Consider the following 17,101-nt stretch of genomic DNA (forward strand, 5'->3'; position numbering starts at 1 on the left):
AGTTGTAATCCTTATATAAAAGTTCACTATAAAATTACCAGTGAAATTAATCATATTTATCAGAATTAAGCAAGCTATCACTAATAATGCGATGAAATATTGATTCCAAAAATTCATCTCGATTCTCCTCCGTCAATGTTTTTTAATATTTTATCATTTTTAATATATATATACATATATATATATATATACATATATATATATATATATATATATATATATATATATATGATAGGACTAAGGAGTTATGATGTTGGCTACATGCATGTGACACCTTTATCCATCTTTTAAAGAAACATGGTTGGCGGACAATGAGGCATTATCTAGCATGTGCTGTGATGTTTTGAGGCCTTAAATCACTGAGAGATATCTTAAATCACTGAGAGATATCTTCGCTTGATATTTAGAAATCACTTTTGGAGTCAAAAAGAATCATTAGATTCATGTAGTAAAAGTAATGAAAGGAGGGAAAATTAGAGGACAAATTGTAGGGAAGATCCCACCACCTGGTGGACTGGTACTGGTGCTGTCTCTTTTACTAGCTCTAGTTTGTTTCTAACTTGGTAGAAACCTAACTAATATCTTAAGGTTCTTATATCGTGACAATTTATAATATAGTACTAGTGTAACTAACCGGTACACAGATGTCACCCATGGTATATATTCTACATGGCTCTTGCGATTCAAACTTTCTCGAGGGACTACTGCTAGTTTATTACTGGCACCACTTCTGATAGCGTAGTTATTCGCTCCACAGTTATATTTAAGTACCTATAGTTATCGAAACAATAAAAAGAAGGCCAACAAGGGTCTATTGTTATCATTTTCTATTGGACAACATGATTATAATTGCTATGATTCAAAACAAAGGTAAGATAATTCAAACTCTTCTCTGTCTCTTTTATATGCAAAACTGGTTCCTACTCTCTTTTGAACCTTAGCACCAAAATGGTTAAATTATACCTTCTCTTCTTCTCCTCGCTCTCTTGGTTGGCCACCATGGCCATCTCCTACCATAAACCTTACAGTTCCTCCTCCCAGCTGGTGGACCTTGCATACCACATGGGTCCAGTCCTCACCTCTCCCATTAACCTCTACCCGATATGGTACGGCCATTGGGATCCATCTTCGCAAGCCATCATTAGAGACTTCCTCGTCTCCTCTCCACCCCATCCACTACTCATCCTTCCGTCGCCGACTGGTGGCGCACCGTCTCCCTCTACACTGACCAAACCGGATCGAATATCACCGGCAGGTTTGCCCTCGCAGAAGAGCATTCCGACTCAGTCTATTCGCACGGCACGACTCTCACTCGATTGGCAATCCAATCCATCATAAATTCCGCCGTCTCCGCTTACCCCGCGCCGTTGCCACTAGATCCCCATAATGGACTCTATCTCGTATTGACATCGCCTGACATCGAAGTTGAAGATTTCTGCAGGGCTGTCTGTGGCTTCCACTACTTCACTTTTCCAGCTATCGTCGGGGTAGCAGTACCATATGCATGGATCGGACATAGTGGCACGCAGTGTCCGGGCATGTGCGCGTACCCGTTTGCGTCCCCAGGGTACGTCGGAGGTGCGTTTAATTTTACCGCGAGTCATGGGATGGAAGTGTTCAGAGCTCCCAACAGAGATGTTGGGGCTGATGGCATGGTAAGTGTGATAGGCCATGAGCTCGCAGAGATGGCGAGTAATCCGCTTATTAACGCATGGTACGCTGGTGGTGATCCAACGGCACCGACGGAGATCGCCGATCTTTGTATTGGAGTGTATGGATCTGGAGGGGGTGGTGGGTATGTGGGAAGTGTGTATAAGAGCTCAGAGGATGAGGGTTATAATTTGAATGGAGTGAATGGGCGGAGGTTTCTTGTTCAGTGGGTATGGAACCCTGTGAAGAGGAGTTGCTTTGGGCCTAATGCTGTCAATTAGGAGTTAGTTTTCTGATGGATGTCGAGTCCACCCGTATCCTTTTGGCCCCGTCACAGTTACGAGTGATATAGGAACAACTTTGTGCTTTTTATGTTTGGTTTTACTTCTAACTTGGAGATGTTCTCTGTGATTGATTTTGGCTTTTCCTTAGAGATTTCGTGAAGATAGCTGCTCCTATGAAGGTAGTAAACAATTGAGTTGAATGGCACTGTTTTTTGCTTTTTAATTAATTGATAAGAATATAATGCTATATAGTACCAATTTGAATTATATGTTTCTTTACCAAACAAAGGGATACATATCTATGTACAAGACAGTCCTATAAATGCATAATATCGCTAGTAAGATACATATAATCTTATCCTGTTTCTGTAATGACCCAAAACATCTACTGATTAGTGCTCTGCTTATCTCGAAGATATATGACATTTAATTTCGACATTGTAATAGCTTCCGTCTTTTCCGAAGATAGAAGCAGGAACCTTTTTTTATTTTATTTCTTTTGAAGTACAGCACCGGTAGATAGAAATTTTATTCAGAGAAATTGGCTATTGTTCCCAGCAAGAGGCTACGAGATTTTTCACTATATGCCAAACTAGCTAATATGTGGGCACCGGCGTTGTTACACCAGCTCGTGCAGCAGACTTTGATAGAAGAGTATACGAGAAATAGCTTTTGCTTTCTGAAATGATATGTGATATGAGAAAGTTAGCATAATCATAAATGCTTTGACAACCAATATTGATAGTCAAAGAAAACCCAGCATAGAGAGGAATTGTATCCCGCAATTATCTCAGTCTGGCTAACGGATGAGCAAGCTTGTTGTTGCTCCTGCTAGTGCAACAGTCCTTCACATGATAAAGGGTGGAGACCCACCTAAAATATTTCTGTGTTACCCTGAGGATAGTCCAATGCATGTCCAATGTGCCGTCGTTAACCGCGTTGATCACCAACTGGGAGTCATCGAAAACCCAGCAAGGATTCTTATTGTCCAGCTTTGAGATCTCCTTGAAACCCTCCAAAAGCGCTCGAGCTTCTCCTACTAGGGCGCTTTCACAGTGCTATGAGAATAGAAACTTGCCAAGACAAAAAAACTATTAGGGAACTTACAGACAGCAATTCCAACCCCACCAGTGTGCTCCCCTCATCCACCCAGCAAATCGTATTCCTCATTCCTACCATTAGCGATGTTGACCTGATCAATGCACTCATAGCTGGGCTTCCAGAGCCTATCAGCTTCCTTCATTACCCTTCTAAGGTTGATCCCCTCATTCTTGAGTACGAAATAGTTCAGAGCTTTCTAGATGCCCCACATTAAGGTGAAGGCATATGTGAGCTGATCGGGCATTAGGTGGTCCTTCATAGATATAATCCAACCCTCCAAGGACTGAGGGCAGTTGTCTATTCTGATTCGTAGCCTAGAGGTGAACTAAGTAGAGGTGAACTAGGTAGCTCTCACTCGATTGCAACCCAGAAGAATATGCTCTATAGTCTCCTCAGTAGATTTAAAAACTAGACAGTATGCGTTCACCATCGGCACTTGTTATGCACCTCCATAGGAAGGTGTTAGGTTTTTATTTATTGGCAATTGTGTACAAAATATTCTAAGTATATTTTTTCATGTATATGAGCTTTACACAAGTCTAGAATATCTCTGGTTTGAAGAATTGCAAGATTATTGGAGAAAAGCCGTCGAGTTCACACCGCGTTCACAAACGCGTTCGAACGCGGATACTGCGTTCACACAGACAGAGAGCCGCGTTCACAAACACGTTCGAACACGGTGCGTTCACAAACGAGTTCGAACGCGAAATCTGCGTTCACACAGACAGAGAGCCGCGTTCACAAACGCGTTCGAACGCAAAATCTGCGTTCACACAGATAGAGAGCCGCGTTCACAAACGCGTTCGAACGCGAAATCTGCGTTCACACAGACAGAGAGCCGCGTTCACAAATGTGTTCGAACGCGGGTACTGCGTTCACACAGACCGAGAGCTGCGTTCACAAACGCGTTCGAACGCAACCTGAAGAATTCAAGCTGTCGCGTTCGAATGCACTCGAGCCCATTCGAACGCACCAACAAAGTTTAAGAATATTAGACTTTCGTGAGTACGGATAAGACTCGGATTTGGCTCTATCTTGAAGATCGTGAGTATGGATAAGATTTGGATTTGACTATATCTTGAAGATCGTGAGTACGGATAAGATTTAGATTTGGCTATATCTTGTACTTTCGTGAGTACGGATAAGATTAGGATTTGGCTCTATCTTGTACTTTCGTGAGTACGGATAAGATTTGGATTTGGCTCTATCTTGGAGATCATATATAAGGATTGTGAAACCCTATCTCTAGGGTAGTTGAAGAAGCATTATTGAAGGAGACTTCTTGAGGCTACATCGGTTCTTCAACTAACGAGGTTCCACTGATCTACAAATCTTAATCTTTCGTCTTAAGGGCTATCTAGACGAAAGATCAATCTCGAGGGTTACTGAGATTGGACTTCAATCATGAGAAGTGGTAAATCGTGGGTTCTAGCGAGCAAGACTGAGAGGAACAAAGTCGTTTGGATCGACGGGTTGTTTTGAGAGTCAGTCTTGTAACTGCTACTATTCTAGTAATTGGTTTTGATCCGAGTTTGGATCCGTGGTTTTTTCCCGTTTGGGTTTTTCCACGTTAAAATCTTGGCGTTCATCTCTGCTTTCGTTCTTAATATTTCTACGGACTTTTACTTAAAAGAACGAGTGATATCATTGCCTAGTATTTAGATACATACTTGTGTCTAGGGGTTTTTTCAGAAGGTTTTCACTCAAGGTATGGAGTTGTTCTTACGCCACACCAGCTGCCAAATGCTATTGATGATGCTGTGAGTAGAAGAGTTGGCCTCATCTCCACTACAACGCTCCCTATAGAAGGAGCTAGCAAATTCTGTTATTCTCATTCTTTGTAGACTTGAGGAAGGTCGGGGAGGAAGACCCTAAAATTTTCACATTGATGGAAGAGTTAGTAAAGAACTTGTGAGGGACTCTTGCTCGAGCGCGAGCTGATTTGAGTACCTGCTGACCTAAAGCTTCGGCGGACCTTAATCTCACACTTTCATGATGCACCAACCCCTAGGCATGAGGGGATCTTACACACTTACAAATGATTGGCTTAGAGCTGCATTTGGGCGTCATGAAGACGGATGTGAAGAAATATGTGCATGAGTGTGAAACAAGTCAGCGAGCCAAGACTGAAAAAACCAAACAAGTAGGGTTGCTTCAACCACTCCCTATACCCGAACAAATTTGGGAAGATATATCCATGGACCTCATCGAAGGGCTGTTTGGAAGTTAGAGGATAGTTCGTGGTCTTGGTGGTGGTGGAACGGTTGAGCAAATACGCGCACTTTGTGACATTGGTACATTCGTTTTTGGCGAAATGGGTTACTGAAGTTTTTGTGAGAGAAGTGGCATGACTACATCGCATGCCTAAATCCATCATTTTAGATTAGGATCAAATCTTCATCAGTGAATGTTGGACTAAATTTTTCAAATTACAGGGAGCCAAGCTCGCACTAAGTTGAGCCTACCATCTGCCAAACCAACAGGCAAAACAAGGTGGTAAATCATAGGCTGGAACAATACCTCCACTGTTTTGTGGCTGATCGGGCCAAGAATTGGATCACATTTTTACCGTGGGCTGAATGGTCATATAACACGGTGCACCATTCGAGGCAATATATGAGTGCACTCCTCCGATGTTATATGTGTACAATCGACCCACAACTTCGGACCAAACCTAGAACTAGCGGATCGAGATGAAGTGATGAGGAGTTTGAAGACCCACGTAGCAGCAACACTGAACTGAATGAAGCAAGCATACAACAAAGATTGACAAGAGAAGGAATTCGAAGTGGGTCAAATGGTTTATGTGCGAGCTCATCCCTACTGACAAGTCTCATTGTAGCCAGTTCAAAATCTAAAGCTAAATGTCAAGTTCTTTGGGCAGTACCAGTTCATAGAATGAATTGGGCTAGTAGCATACCGCTTATAGTTGCTAGAGGGAACTCGGGTTCACCTAGTTTTTCATGTCTCGGCCCGTAAGGGTCGAGTAGGAACCGAGTCGGTTGTCGACGCCATTATACTCGTGCCAATCGCAGACAAGGAATGACTTGAGCCAGTCCGAGTGTTGACGAAACATAGAAGATATCATGGTACTATATTGGAGATAGAAGTAATAGTCAAATAGCTCAGCAAACCAACGGATGAGTCAACATGGAAATTGGATTAAAATATTATGGATAGCTTCCTGAATTTTACACCTTGAGGTCAAGGTGATGGAAGCATGGTGGAATGATACGACTCGGGCCATCCTAGTTGCCTCAGGCTAATTTGATAGCTTAATTAGATTTATTGAGTTTGCACTTTTGCCCTTAGTCAAGTTAGTTGGGTCGAGCTCTTTGAGCTGACCAATTGAGCCAAGTTAGGTAGCCACCAACTTGTGATGCACACCTGATCGTAGAAGGATGTGAAGCACATTAGCTTTCATCCTTAATTCAGGTTAAGTCTAAGCGGTTGGACTAGTCGAATCGAGTATACTGTAGCCACCTATAAATATTTAGATGTTAATCGTAGTTTGATTATCTAATGAATATTGAATTATCATCTTTGTCGCAAGATTCTTCTCCCCCGCTCTCCCTCTCATGTGACCTCTCCCTCTCTCTCTCTCACCGAGCTTCATCCTCAGTTGTGGTTAACATTGCCACCGCCCTTCCCATACTGTCTAATTGCCCCCTCTCATCCCTAAGAGTACTTCTCCCCTCTCTTTATGCTTTATTCCCTCTATCGCTGCCATATCCATCTTCCATAACACAAACCCTACCCATTTTTCCATCTTCTACCCTCCACGTCCACCGTGCCACCTTCTAACCCTTGGTCAGTATTTTCTAGATATCTTTAGATCTACACCTCCAATCATCCTAATTTTGGTTATGTTGGATTTCTAACTTTTAGGGCTACAACCTACTAGAATTTCAAGTCTTTTGGACAGTTAGATCAGTCGGCATTGCCCTTCCAAGTTCTAGTTCCAAATCTGATCTAACCTAGGTCTTGTTAAGATCACAACCTGAGGGTGATCTTAACAAGCTTCCCCACCAAATAGCAATTGGGAGGGGTTGCATTCGAACCTCCCCCTTGCTGGAGTCTTTTCTTATTGTATTAGTTATTTATTTAAAAATAAATAAAGTTTCTGTAGGTCGCGTTCAAACGTGGGAGGGGGCGCGTTCGAACGCCCTTGCGATGCCTATCGAGTCTTCCATCTTCCTTGGGATCTCAGCCACTTCTCCCCCTTCATCCTTATCCTTTAAACTACATCAACCATCTATCGTCATCTCCACTATCATCGATAACAATATCATTATCTCCACCTGTCACCACCACCCTTACCCACACTCTTGCTTATTTTTGTCCTAGTTGTAGTCTAAATCTGCGAAGGGCATAAATACCAAAAATATAGATCAGGACGTTACGGATACCTCTAGTTTTGTAATTTTATGACTATAAAGTAATATCTGATGAATATTTTTCCTCGGTTGCGCGGACTGATTTTCTACAACCGATCCAGATATCGAAGAGAACGTTCCATATCTATCATTCGTATCACAGCCCGGCGAACCTCAGACCTCCATTAATGGTGGAGACAAGGAAGATGGCTTCATCAAGGAGATTAATAGAGAGCACACCGACAATGGAAGACTCAACCCACAAAAATTGATAGGTTCTTGTGCCAAAAGATAGGCTACGGAATGATTTCTTCAAGATCTGAATTTATTACAGGAATCGATCCGTGTAACCGTGGGAAAATATTCATCAAATATTTATTCGTAGTTAGAAAATTGCGAAACCAAGTGGATTAGATTCGTATGTATAATTTTCGTATTTACGCCCTTCGCAAATTCGAACCTTAACTGGAATGAAAACACGAAAGAACGTGGGTGATGGTGGTGGTGACGGGTTGAGTGGATGCTAGGGTTATGTAGGATTATAGAGATGAAGGTGGATGATGGATGTGGTTAAGAGATATAGACGAAGGGAAAGAAGTTGAAACACCCAAACCTCAAATACACGTGTAAACCGCGTGGGTAAATCCTCCCACGCGGTACATCACATGACCTGTCAGTACAAGGATTTCACAAGGCACACAACCGCATAAATTCACCATAAAACTCAACTAAAGGAGTCCGGATACAAGTTCCACAGGCCACAACAAGCCTTCCAAATATACATCCAAAATATTATGTTAAAGTCCAAAAAGATACAACGTCATCATCATACCCTCGCAGGGGCTTAATACAACTACGTACGTACTAAAAAGAAAGAAAGCGGCTACTCTTCGCTACCCGCACCCGCGTCCCCTAGCTCAAATAATATGCCACGAGGGTGAGCTTACGGCCAAATGAGTAGGATTCATACAATCTAAAATAATGACATCACGGTGTATATCCAATGTATGCCTAAATTTGCTAACGATAACGACATGCGTATTTAAAATGACTTACCACAATTTACTAAGTCAATGCAGTTGATAAAGATTACCAATCACTATCTTGGAACATGCTAATTTACCAAACATATTATGATCAGTTCCCACAGATATAAAGTTTGAGACAATCTCTTATTCGTACACATCTCAATCATAGGTTTACATGTTATGCATAGCAATAAAATAGCAGTCTAGTCATCTCATGTCTACCAAAACAATAATCATACTTATCATCGCTCACCGAGCTATTCACCACACAGGGTAAATACTCCTACAAAACAATCATCCATCACATAATCATCCATCACGTAATCATCCATCATATAATCATTCATCATCTCATACATCGAGGGGGGATATATACACATCTAGCGGTAATGTCACCTACACGTGTATGGCGACACTACATGTGACCGGTTGTCTGTGGCCATCAGACTCAGGACCCCGGTCGTAAGCCCATATCTCACTCTCTCTAAATCATCACCGCCCTCGGCGGAGAATCGAGCCCTCGGCTCATCAACAGACACCCTAACCCTGCGTCGTCGGGTACCGCTAGAGTTATATCCCCGCCTCACAATCATGTTCTTCTATCATCATAATTTAGTCCTGACTATGCAGTATAACTACCTGAATGCCACACAGGCTTCCCGACCTCAGGTGTAGGCTGCTAATAGTATAGACATATATGATACACTCTGCCCTTAACCCTAGGCTGAGTGAGTAGGGGTACTGCCTAGTCAGAATTCGACTACTAATGATAGGTGGAAGTGGTGCAGTGTTTATGCGTGTATAAAGCATGTTATAGTCATCATGATCATTACAGTCCATATTCACAGCAATCATACATCTATGCAACGGTATACCATACAGGACACATGTAAAGCATTATCATACACATTAACATTCTCATGATACTATGATGAACAGGTTATGAATAACTACATATGCAAAAGATATAACAGGGAGTACCAACTGCATGCATTAATACGGACATTTCCTACTGTATCATGTTATTCTAGATTTGTATAACTCTACTCGCCTGGGAGGTCTCCACGGTAAGGTAAAACTCGTCAGCTAGTCCGGGATCCCAAAATCTTCCTCACGCGGTGTCAATCCTATCAATTCACGCAAGTAAAGTCATTAGCGAACTAATAGAATTAATTATCTTATTAGCACATTTATGTTTGGTACGAGTCAAGGGTATCCTAGGAATCTTATATTATCCCAAAATTAAGGATCAGGCTAATCAAATTAGGTGAAAATGATAAACAGAGTTATAGGGTCCAAATGGACCCAAATGGGCTAGGCTAGAGGCAACAGGTAGACTCAAACCTAACCTAATAGGCAAAGGGCCAAGGTGGGCTGCAATTGACCGCAGCCCACAAGTTTGGCCGAAGTGGGCTGGGTCCAACCACGGCCCACCAAAGGCTTGGTTGGTGGGCCGCGGTGCACAGCCCACCCAACCCAAGCCTAGTGGGGCAGGGGTCCGGACCGCAGCCCACCAAGGGCTCGGTGGGCTGCGTGCGGCCCGACCGCAGCCCACCAGGGGCTTCCTGGGCTGCGTCGACCGCAGCCCACCCAGGGCTCGGTGGGCCGCGTCGACCGCCCACACCGAGATCGGTGGGCCGCGGTATGACCGCAGCCCCACCAAGGGGAGGGAAGGGCACGGGGTTTAACAAACCCCCTCCCACCCACCCACCCTCCCTCGGTATTCCCCAACCGAGGGAGGAGACGAAGGGGGAGGTGGAGAGGCGTGGGCTGCGGCGGCGCGGCGCGGCACGGCGCGGCGCGCGGCCATGAGAGATGCGGCACGGCACGAGGCGGCGGCGCAGCGCACAGAGGCGGCGACGCACGGCACAAGGCGGCGGCGCAGCGCGAGGCGGCGGCGGCAAGGGGTCCTGGCACAAAGACGAGGCCGAGGAGGGGAAGGAGAAAGGGAAGAAAGGAAGGAGGTTTACCGGAGGGGGGGAGTCGGCGAGTCGGCGGCTGTCGGCGGCTGTCGGTGGCTATCGGCGACCACGAGGGAGGGAGAGAGAAGAAGAAGAAGAGAGGCTGCGGTGAGGGAAGGAAGGGATAAGGGAGATGGGGGAATGGTGGCGTGCACGGCAAGGAAGGGAAGAGAAGAAGAAAAGGAAAGAGGGAGGGTGGCAGGGTGGCAGGCCGACGCACGTGCGTCGGTCAGGGGAATTTTTTTTTTATTTTTTTTTATTTTTTAAATTGGGGTGTTACAGAAGTGGTCGAGCTCCCAAAGAAGAGGGAGGATTCAACAGATGAGAGAACAATAGAGGTGGAAGGATGGTGAAGAGGAAGGAGGGAGATTAGGGTAGAGAGAAGATAGAGAGATAAGAAACTAATATTCAAATATCATCCTGAATTTGGCTGCCATCCACATATTTTTAAATGCTAGCCAACAAGTCCTAATAACAATAAATAACTCTAATTCTACAAGATTCCCATCGATCACGTTCGAACGCACAAAAGGTATTCTCTGTATATGTGAATGTGATGCAGGAGTTTGAATGCACATTACGCGTTCTTTATATTTGCGAACCTAATGCAGACGTTCACAAGAGCGTTCGAACGCAACCCCTTCCGCATTTGAATGCGACCTATAGGAATTTTATTTTAATAAAAATAAATAACTAATGCAATAAGAAAAGACTCTAACAAGGTGTATCAACTTACCACGCTTCCCCTACCTTACCCTCAAGGTGTAAAGTTAGGGAAACGCTCCAAGATATTAGTCTCCAACTCCTATGTCGCCTCATCGAATGGCTTGTCAAGCCACTCAACTAGAATCTCCATCTTTAATCTGGTACCATGTCGTCATTGGCGCCTAGCAAGTACACGAACTGGCTCTACGATTTGTGTCTCCTCCAATGGCTTCGGTAGAGCTGATCCAAAGACAGGATGCACTCTTGACCCTTCCGGCAGCTTCAAACGATATGCAACTAGACTAATATGCTCTAACACCCGAAACAGACTGAAGTAGTGATGTGCTAATTTTTGGTTTCGCATCGGACGCAAGGTCACTTGTCGATACGGTTGCACCCTCACAAATACCCAACTGCCATGTAATCGAGCAACATTTCTAACAAAAATTTTAGCCACTAACTTGGCTGAAAATAGATGTGACAATGAAGAAAGTGCGCATACTTGCTCAATCTATCAACTACCACAAAAATAACGGAATAACCACGTACCAGCTAAACACCCTCTATAAAATCCATAGAAATGTCTTCCCAAGCATGATCCGATATAGGTAAAGGCTGAAGTAATCCGGCCGGTTTCAATGTAGTTATCTTAGCCCTTTGACAGACTTCGCAAGCACGGACAAAACTCCTCACATCTCGTCTTAATCCTGGCCATGTGCAACTCTGAGATATCCTCCTATAAGTCCTTAAGACACCGTCATGACCAGCCTCTGGAGTTTGGTGGAAGTGCTCCAATAATTTTTGTTGCAATCCATTATTTGCGGGCACTTGAATGCATCCGCAATCTAGCAGCAAACCGCCTCGATTCTCCAACTCTAGATGGCACTTCGGATCATCCAACACCTCCTGCAACAATCTCAAAACATCTGGGTCAGATGTACATGCATACATCAGCTCGTCAAGGAAGAGAAAGGTAGGAGAAGAATATGCTGCAAGCTCGACGGTATCGGGTTGGCGCGATAGTGCATCCACCACTCTTTGCTGTGCCGGAGTGTGTATACGCTATCCAATAAAGTATGGAAGGCTCCTTTGATCAGTTCGGATAAACCGATCAAATAAGGCCTCCACTTTGTCACCGCATACAGAATTGCCAACATCTCCCTCTTGTAGGTCGATAATTGTTGAGATTTTTATGATAAAGCCTTGCTAAGGAAGGCTATGGGGCATCATTCTTCTGTTAGTACAGCTCCTATGCCAACTTTCCAATGCATCACATTCCACAACGAACTCTTTGGTAAAGTCTGGTAAAGCTAGAACGGATGCCATTGTTATTGCTATTTTTAGTTTTTCAAAAGCTATTATGGCTTCATCTATCCATCTAAAAGAATCCATCTAAAAGAATCCTTCAATAAAGAAGTGAGAGGAGCAGCGATTTTGCCATACCCGGCGATGAAATGTCAATAATATCCGGTCAGCCCCAAAAATCCTTTCAATCCGGTGGTGGTAGAAGGAATCGGCCAAGTGGTCATGCATGCTACCTTTTAAGGATCCGCCGCTACAACTTCCGATGAAATGATGTGGCCTAAATACTCCACTTGTGGTACTCCCCATAAGCACTTGGACTTCTTGATCTTCAATTAGTTTTGTTTCAACAAATTCAGCACATCCTCTAAATGCTGCCAATGCTCCAATTCAGTCCTGCTATATATCAAAATATCGTCAAAAAATACCAAGACATACCTACACAATAAAGGTCGAAATATATCATTCATGAGGTCTTGAAAGGTAGCTGGAGCATTGATGAGACCAAAAGGCATCACCTGAAACTCATAATGCCCGTCCGAAGTCCAAAATGCAGTTTTATGCACATCCTCCGGGTGGACTCTAATTTAATGATACCCGACCCTCAAGTCAAGCTTGCTGAATATAGTCGCCCCTACAAGCTCATCCAGTAGCTCCTCTATAATCGGAATGGGATACCAGTCCTTGACGGTAATAGCATTTAGTGCCCGATAGTCAACACAAAAATGCCATGTCCCATCCTTTTTTCGCACTAATAGCAGGGGCGATGAGTATGAGCTATGACTTTGTTGAATGAGGCCTCGCTCCAACATCTCGGCTACCATCTTGGAAATAACTTCTTTTTACACATGTGGATACCAATATAGCCTCATGTTTGCCGGTGCCTTCCTGAGTACAATCTCTATATGATGGTCCGTCGTTCACCTCGGTGGCAACTTGTGTGGTTCCTCAAACAGTTCAGAAAAATATCTAATTGATTAGACAATTTAATTAAAGTACCTGAACTCATTTGAGGCTCATCTCTTGCTAGTCCTAACTAAAGAAGATAGGCCAAATCATATGCACAAGGCAGCCCCACCATCAGCTGCATTGTAGAAATCGGCGGAGAACAAACGCCATCAAGCCGCACATCTTTGTTTTCTTGTTTAAATTTCATCCACATGCTCCGGAAATTAAATGTGACGGGTCCCAAACTCTGTAACTACTAAGTTCCAAGGACAATGTCTGCTCCTCGCAGCGCCAACGGATACAAGTTCGCAATGATGTCATGTCCTTGCACACGTATACCGACCCGGTGACACAAGCTCTCTACCTTAAGCTTTGTGTCGTCTCTAATAGCAACGTCAAACCCCGTGGTCGGTTCAACATCCAAGCCCAATCTCTTCACTAACCTCTCATCTAGAAAGTTGTGTGTACTCCCGGAATCGATGAGGATGTGCACACAATACTTTCTAACGAGTCCATCTACCCGTAATGTCCTTGGCGCGGAAGTACCCGAATATGCATGCATCAATATTTTAGCTTGGATATTGTTAGGTTTTTATTTGTTGGCAATTGTGTACAAAATATTCTAAGTGTATTTTTTCATGTATATGAGCTTTACACAAGTCTAGAATATCTCTAGTTTGAAGAATTGCAAGATTATTGGAGAAAAGCCGTCGAGTTCACACCGCATTCACAAACGCGTTCTGCGTTCACACAGACTGAGAGCTGTGTTCACAAACGCGTTCGAACGCAACCTGAAGAATTCAAGTTGTCGCGTTCGAACGCACTCAGGCCCGTTCGAACGCACCTGAGTTCAAGTCATGCCGTTCGAACGCACCCAGGCCGCGTTCGAACGCACTAACGAAGTTTGATAAAATTGGACTTTCGTGAGTACGGATAAGATTTTGATTTGGCTCTATCTTGGATATCATATATAAGGATTGTGATGCCCTATCTTGAAGGTGGTTGAAGAAGCATAATCGAAGGAGACTTCTTGAGGCTATATCGATTCTTCAACTATCAAGGTTCCACTCATCTATAAAACTTAATCTTTCGTCTTAAGGGCTATCTAGACGAAAGATCAATCTCGAGGGTTACTGAGGTTGGACTTCAATCACGAGAAGCAGTGAATCGTGGGTTCTAGCGAGCAAGACTGAGAGGAACAAAGTTATTTGGATCGATGGGTTGTTTTGTGAGTCAGTCTTGTAACTGCTACTATTCTAGTGATTGGTTTTGATTCGAGTTTGGATCCGTGGTTTTTTTCCGTTTGGGTTTTTCCACGTTAAAATCTTGGCATTCATCTTTGCTTTCGTTCTTAATATTTCTACGGACTTTTACTTAAGCGAACGAGTGATATCATTGCCTAGTATTTAGATACATACTTGTGTCTAGGGGTTTTTTTAGATATCTTTCTCCGCGCCCTCCTCAACGGCCTCCTCATGGACCTCCTATAGGCACTCTCCATGATCAACAACCTCATCATCCTCCCGATCAGTTTGGAACACTAATGATGAGGGGTGAAACGTTCATCGCATCGAAAGCAAGTGTCGTTCGCTCTTCGCTCCTCCACCTGGGGAGATGTGAGAGTTCAAACGGGCGATCTTGTGCCTCCTCTAACATCGGAATAAGGTCTCAAAGATGGTCGTGGTCTAGTACTAGCAGTCGCTGTCTTTGTAATAACCTAGATAAAAATAAATAAATAAATAAAAAAACCCTTGCCGATGTCGGCCTTCCGCCACCGTCGCTGCCGTAGCCGCCGCAACCCTCCCTCATTGTCTCTCTTTATAGTTCTCTCTCTAACTCGCTCGTTCCCTCTCTCACTCTCTCTCTTACCCTCCTCTCTCTCTCTCTCTCTCTCTATCACCTCTCTCTTTCCCTCCTCGCCAACGGTTTCTCGCCATCGTCGTCGTCACCGCCGCACCCCTCACCACCTTCTCTCTTTAACTCTCTCGCTCTCTCTCTCTCTTACCCTCCTCTCATACTCTCTCTCTATCACCTCTCTCTTTCTCTCCTCGCCGATGGCTTCTCGTCGTCGCCGCTGCACCCCTCATAACCTTCTCTCTCTAACTCTCTCATTCTCTCTCTTTTACCCTCCTCTCTCTCTCTCAATCACCTCTCTCTCTCGAGCTCTTTCCCTTCTCTTATCGACGCCGGAGTTTAATTTTTCAAGAATAGATATATTTAGTAACATGGTTATTAGATAAGTGTAATTAGTGTAATTTCAATTAATTATAATTATAAATATTTGTACATAAATATATTTTTATTATATTAATACATGTCTTTATAATCAAGTATATATATGTACAACTTATTATACATTATTATGCATGTAATATAATAGTAGGCTTACTTAATGCTTATATTACATGATTAAGTAAAGATTATTTTATATGCAACTCTTAATTTGCTTTGTAAGAGTAGTAGTGACAAAATAATTATAGTATAATTTTATAATATTATATAATATAAGTGCTTGTATTTTAAATTATATTATTGTGCACGTAGCTCTTTTACGTTTTTTTATCAAAAGAAATTGACTATTATATACTTAATATATAATTAGCAAACTATGGTTTTATAAATAAATCTACAATTAGAATAATAACATATTAATATTATTATAATTAGATCTATCATATAGATCAAATTATTTCATAATCATCATATGTTACACAAACGGATCCCAATTGGATAAATAACTAATTTTATATTACTTAAAATATTTTCAGATTCTAACCCTCTTATTTGAGACCCCGTGGACCTTGCTAGGGATGTGTGATGGTTGATTGATATACGTGAGGGATACGTGTGTTGTGTTTTTTGATCGGAGGTGAGTAGTCGTATCCCCTAAATTCCTTTCTCAAATTAGGTTATATTATATATTATGTGCATGCATGTTTTGGCCTCTAGCATGATTATATGATTTTATCTAGAGATGATTACAATCGAGTATATTTTATCATGCATTTGATTATGCTGATCTAGAATATGAGTACATTGGTGATATATATAGAAATGATTGGATATGATTCTACTGTTATGATTGTATACCGAGTTGATCTGTAGCATGAGTATGTATGTAATAGATTAGCATGAGTATGCATGTGTTGGCTACTAGTGGAGACTACATTGTATCATTTTTCTCTTGATTCCTATTCCACCTAAATTCCTATTATGCAGTGACTTGTTATCGTACTGGATATATGTATATGATCTATCATTTAGAAGGAAAGTATGAAATGTGATTGATAGGATAGTTGATAGAAAGCGTGAGGATACTTGAGTGGGCGCGAGGGTTAGGACGCGCTTGGTAGATGATTGATCGCTGGACATAGTTGCGATCTTGTTGGCCTTACATCCGAGGTCGTTAGTCTGTGTGCGTAGCATTCGGACACATGCCGTTCGCTAGGGCATATGTGACAAGTTATCCTCACGACGTTTCTATCATTTAGGAAGGGTGCCTCGTTTGGATGGATGTTGATACCCTAGTAGGTGGCGAGGTATAGTTATATTTGAGATACTCTTGCGGGTGATGGAGTATACTCTGAGCCTTCGGATATGATGTTGAGACTGGGTACCGGGTGTTGACTGTGCACGGTGGTCTAGTATGATGATATTATACCGAAATGTCGATGATGATCGTGATGTTAAGAAATGCATATGATTTATTATCATTTGTTATACCTGATTATCGAATGGTCAATATG

The 17,101-nt window shown here is 42.8% G+C and overlaps 1 protein-coding gene across 1 annotated transcript; it reads left to right on the forward strand.

The window, feature by feature from the left end:
* The first annotated feature begins 960 nt into the window (after positions 1-960).
* Positions 961-2,099, forward strand: LOC140796738 (protein EXORDIUM-like 5). Its single transcript, XM_073149820.1, is given in 2 exon segments — positions 961-1,156; positions 1,159-2,099. Coding segments are annotated over 2 exon segments (930 nt in total). The 5' UTR covers positions 961-999; the 3' UTR covers positions 1,932-2,099.
* The last annotated feature ends 15,002 nt before the right edge of the window (positions 2,100-17,101 follow it).

This window comes from Typha latifolia, chromosome 10 (assembly GCF_019914945.1).
Source record: "Typha latifolia isolate L0001 chromosome 10, TyphaL0001v2, whole genome shotgun sequence".
NCBI lineage: Eukaryota > Viridiplantae > Streptophyta > Magnoliopsida > Poales > Typhaceae > Typha > Typha latifolia.